Here is a 5353-nt window from a genome sequence, read left to right as displayed (position 1 = left end):
CTGAATTCCTTGGTAGCCTTTGTCCACCAGGACTGCCCATTGCTCGACACGACCGCCAGTGTCCGTCATCTCCATTTCGCTTGGGTGCTTGGTGAGGTTGGTGCGGTGAAAGTGAAAGTCGAGATTGTCGTCAAAGATCGCCTTGTCCGAGACACTTCCCTTGTGGTACGACGTGCAATTGATCGCCAAGCCATTTGGAAGGATTGACACCTCAACTTTGTGCCCGTAAAGATGATGCTTGCCGCTGTAGTACAGATTCTTTTCGGCGTACGAACCGACAGGTACGTTTGTCTGCTGGAAAGTAACATCGGTGGCGTAGCGTGCATATGGGTAGTGCTCGAACCTTGTTCCGTTGGCGGCAAGCTCATGCATCGACCACTTGGATGCCATTCCATGAACATACTTGCGCAGAAGGTAGGGATGCATGACCTCTATGAAGCTCATGACGCGCTTTTCGAATGTTGCCACAGTTGTGCGAAACGTTTGACCAACGATATCCCAGGTACCGCAGTGTTTGAGTGATGCAAGCATCATGAGCAATAGGTCTCGAGCGCACACTGCACACTTGCGACCGGAGCCCACATTCCAGTGCCTGAAGATGTGCTGGCGAACGTCTGCCCAGAGTAGGTTAAACTCTGACGGCGAGAAGTTGGTGAGTGTCATTATGCCTTCGGCTCCTTGTGTTTGTAGGTACGCATCGTAGACAGGTGAGTTGGAATCCTCGTCAATGTCTGGGCCCTCAACGCGTGCGGTAGGGAACCGAGCTCGTTTTGCTTTACGCTGTTCTTCTAGGCAGGCCAAGAGAGATATTCCTTGGCTCATGCTTCGAGAGTTTAGTGGTGCTTGGCTGGGAGTGTTTGCGGGTCTTGCATTGCGTGTGGCTGGAGGGTCAGGTTGGGTTCCCTGGAGGCTGCTTCGCCGAGGTTGCTGACTACCCCGGCGGGTCATTGAGCCGCTACTGCTGATATTCGAAATGGACAGGTTGAATTCGGAAAGGATCGAGTGATTTCCATTAGTATAGAGTAGTTGCTAAATGATCACCACCAAATTAGTTCATCCAATTACTTGTCGTTGATTTACGCTCTGCCAAATTGTTTGTACTCTGCATGTATAATCGATCCATGCCAAATGATTATTAATGCTCCAATATCCATGTGCAAATTCCTGCGATAGATATTCATTTCCAGAGGATTTAATCTTTCGTCAGGAGGTCTATTGGTTGGTTGAAGGTGGTTGGTTTTACAGGTACTTTCGTAAAACAAGTTGTTTGAAACAACTGATTTTACGTCAACACATAAAGTTGCTTGCCGCAATGAAACTGAAGCAGCTATGACCACATTCATGACCTCCCATAAATTATTTTGTCATTATCATTGTCCTGAAAACGACATTTGTCGATAATGTGATGATGAGGGTAATGTAAAGATGAGTTGCGAAACCTCTCTATTGAGAATTATCAAGTTGGGTTTGTTTGTTAATGTCAAACTATTGTCGGTGAGTTTGTTGACGATGTTGAAAGCTGGTCTAAAACAACGGCGGTCGTACCAAGGCTGGGGCTGGTAGCACGCCAGCCTTGGCTCCCTTCACATCCACCTTTGGGCCTTGGGTCTTTTTGAGCCGGCACATGCCACCGTCGCGGCTGTACCACACAAACAGTTTGCATCCCGGTGCCTTTTTACATTCAGCGCAGCAGGATTCAGCAGTCGCCTGATAGGTCGCAGCGAAGTCGCCGCCAACGTAGTGCGTGTTGTCTTCCAAGATGCCACACGTGGTTAGCTCATTGGTCGGGTTGAGGACTTGGGCGGACATGGAGTCCTTCGGGGATGGTGGGGGAAGAGTCAGGCCGGGGATGCTGGCGGCCACGGCCTTGAAGATGTTCAAGCGGCCGTGGCCAAAGAGGTTGTTGGGATATTGCGTGTTGGTAATGCCACCGCAGGTCTTGTTGGGCGGAGTTAACTTGTCCGTGTCCACATTCTTGGTCAGGTCCTTGTACACTTGGTCGTACGTGGCGTTTTTGTTGGCAGACAAGTACAAGGCGATGGCTCCAGAAACATGAGGCGCGGCCATGCTCGAACCAGAGCCCAACAAATAACCATCGTCACTGGAGTGTACTGCGGAATGGATGTCGACACCAGGAGCAGAAATGTCGGGTTTGCTACGCTTCGTCACGGAAGGTCCCAAACTTGAATCGATATCCAAAAAATCGCTGGAGTCAGTGGAGCCGACAGCAATCACTTGAGGTGACATGCCAGGATAAATTGGAAACCCACAGCCTTCACGGCCGTTGTTGCCGTTCCCAAACACTGGAATGATTCCCACTTCTCTCCACTTTGTAATCATCTCTTCCAACCAAAAGTTCCTGCGGTACTTGCCAAAGCTGCCGTTGATCACATGAGGGGCCTTGGTTGAGTCGCAGTTGTTGCCGTCTTTGTCGTGGGGACAAAGCAGGAATTGAGCGCATTGCACGACCATGCGTTGATTGCACGTGCCCTTGCACCCTTTGCACGCAATCCACTTGGCCTTGGGGGCGACACCAATACCTTTCGTTCCCACCATGATGCCCATGACGTGAGTGCCGTGGCCCGCCGGGTCGTCGGGCAGCTGGTTCGTCTTGTTGTACGGGTCGAACCAACCGTATTCTCTTCGCCAGTTCGACTCCAACGACTCATGGGTATAGTGAACACCGGTGTCGATGTTGGCCACGACAATGCCGTCGCCCTCGATGCCATTGGCCCACAGCGCCGGCGCTTGGATCTTCCTGACCCCCCATTGGATGACCTCATTGACAGCACTGGCTGGTTTGTCATCGCTTTTGGTTTCACCGAGTTCCATATCAACTGGCTCGTAAACAGATTCGACTTCCGGCAACGCCGCGATCTTCTGGACGAGGTCGTCGGGGGCGTTGTCGATGTACATGGAACAATCAATCCATGTCGTGGCCAATTCCACAGCCGTCGATTCAACTTGGTTGGCCAGGAGCGACTTGACTGACGCCTGAGACGTGGTGGTGTGCTCCTTCAAGGAATCAACCAGCGACTCGATGGTTTCGGTGCGAGACGCGCCGCCCTTGAGTTGGCGGCGGTGGGTGGCGAGGGCCTCGTCACAGTGAAATTTGACCACGACGTTCGACTGCTTGGCGACTTCCAAGTTGCGATGCACTTGGACCGAGATCTTGGCCGTGACGGCGGTGGCGGCAGTGGCGGCGAGGGCCATAAAACGGTACTGAACCATGATGTTGTTGGGTCAATGGAAATTGCAAAATGAGACCAATGCTTGCTGTAGCACGTGACTTGCCTTGCGTAACACGCTGGGAAATATGTATCAATCAGGTCATATGTTGTGTGTACGTACTGTCGGGTGTAGTACGTGACTTGCCTTGCGTACCACGTTGGGAAATACGGACTATGTATTAGGTCAGCTGGCGTGGGCATAATATGGCCGTCCATCGATTCTGATTATGATTAATGCTGATAATGTACTAACGTTAAGAATGCGTAGTACCTCAAGAAACCTACGTCGTAGGTATAGTAATCAAATGTCAGCATGGGTATTGGATATACATCCACATGAAGGAATTATTCTGGCGAGGGCATAATATGGCCGTCCATCGGGTCTGATTAATGCTGATAATGTACCTAAAAAAACGAGCTATTCCATCGAAACAACACCGAAGGTGTTGCTACGTAATCGTTTTGGTCACCACCCTTGTTGAGCACCCTCACATTCAGTATCACATCAACAATCCGAATAGTATTCCGTAGACGTGTCGAGAAAGCAACTATGGGGTTTCCACAACGCGTGTTTCGTGAGCACAATGGGAAGACCAGTTTGGCTATACTAGTAAAGTGATTACAGCGGTGTCAATTGTCTTATTCACAGTCAACGACTAATCGTATTACGAGGATAGCTACAGAGAAATGATATAGGAAGCTCTATCATTTCTCTAAATTTCTGGAGCCGGAAGCAAAATGGCCCTGTGTGACGACAGTGTAACGTTAGGGAAGCAATCCTGAAAAGCACTACCTTGTAGAGGTGCAGTCGTCGACACAATGCCCACAACGCACACATGATTCCAAAGGTATCGTTATGGGATGGACGAGTTGGTGGTGGTATACAGGATTAACGTTTTTAACTTTGCATCACTTCCCGGCAGTTGGCTGGGACAGGTGTTATGTTTCGTTCGTCCTAGTACTACTACTAATACTACTAGTAATACTATGCCTTTCGTGTCGGTTCGCCAAGCGCCGGCACCCGGTGGTCTCCGTTGAGGACCACCTGTGTCATGGCGGGACTTGGGTTAAGTCGCCCACCATAACACACACCCCAAGCTATGTCCCGCAGGACACACATGGGCCTCGCTAATTCTTCGCCCTCGCTCGCTTCATCGCCTTGCGCAACGCACCGCCTTCGCTTGCTGTCTTCACGCCTTCAATGTAGTTCTTCACCACGGCCGCGCATTCATGCATGAGCTTCTGCAGCGGTTCCCATGAGGTTTAGATGTCTTCAAAATCTACCCAAAGCACTTCCAGCATGAAGTCTTTCACATCTGGGACAAACTTGTGTCCCCCGATGGACTTGACCTTCAGCATGATCCCTTGCTCGGAAACGTGTTCTAGGATTTCTTCGGTCACTTCAAAGCTGTCTTCGGCGTAGAGCTTGACTCTTGATGCGTGAGCTTCCCGCAGTTCGTGGGTCACCAAGTGCTCCAAAACGATGGAAAATTCGCCCATTTCCTGACTCGGTAGGGGCCCGTCCAGGTTACGAGCAGCTTGGGGTGATAGCGTTCGTCGACGCGGGACCAGAGCACATAGTCGCCCTCGCTGACATTGCATTGTTCGTATTTCTCGGTCGCTTTCGTCGCTTTCGCCGCGCGCATCGCATTCTTGTCTAGGACTTCTTTGTGCATGACTTGCAGGCTAGCACGCAGTTTGTCCAAGTTTTTGGGGATGTCCTTGACCGTCCAGTCGCTCTCTCGGAGTTCCTTGTTCATGCCCACCACGACGACATCCAGGGGAGTCGCCGGGTTTAAAGCCGTGAACAGTTCCATCGGCGACTTGCTCGCCAGGGATGCTGCCGGTGTTTGGTTGAGGTTGGCTTGGACCACCGGCAATAGGTAGTCCCATTCTTGCTCGGTTAGCTGGTACTCTCGCAGCAAAGGCCACCAGATCAGGGTGGTGTCCAGCATCCGTCGATTACGCGGATATTCCACGCGAACAGCTTGACCGAACGCATGACGCGGACATGGTCAATCAACAAAGAAACAGATATGGTTCGAAGCGTGGCCGTGAATAAGACGACCAAGGGCGCCGCATTACGAAACATGCGAAGAAGGCCAACCAAGCTGTTCGAGATC

General features: G+C 51.1%; 2 protein-coding genes across 2 annotated transcripts; both read right to left on the bottom strand.

Moving 5' to 3' along the window:
• Positions 1 to 27: 27 nt before the first annotated feature.
• On the bottom strand, positions 28 to 822 carry H257_19077 (hypothetical protein; the record flags this gene model as incomplete). The annotated part of the gene is made up of 1 exon (XM_009848227.1): positions 28 to 822. A coding segment is annotated over one exon (795 nt), but the record flags the coding sequence as incomplete, so codon positions are not given.
• Positions 823 to 1524: 702 nt separating this feature from the next.
• H257_19076 (hypothetical protein) lies at positions 1525 to 3231 on the bottom strand (the record flags this gene model as incomplete). The annotated part of the gene is made up of 1 exon (XM_009848226.1): positions 1525 to 3231. One exon carries the CDS (start codon positions 3229 to 3231, stop codon positions 1525 to 1527), a length of 1707 nt encoding a protein of 568 aa, XP_009846528.1.
• Positions 3232 to 5353: the final 2122 nt, after the last annotated feature.

This window comes from Aphanomyces astaci (assembly GCF_000520075.1).
Source record: "Aphanomyces astaci strain APO3 unplaced genomic scaffold supercont1.340, whole genome shotgun sequence".
NCBI classification, from domain to species: Eukaryota; Oomycota; class Saprolegniomycetes; order Saprolegniales; family Verrucalvaceae; genus Aphanomyces; species Aphanomyces astaci.
This window is presented reverse-complemented; position numbering and strand designations above follow the sequence as displayed.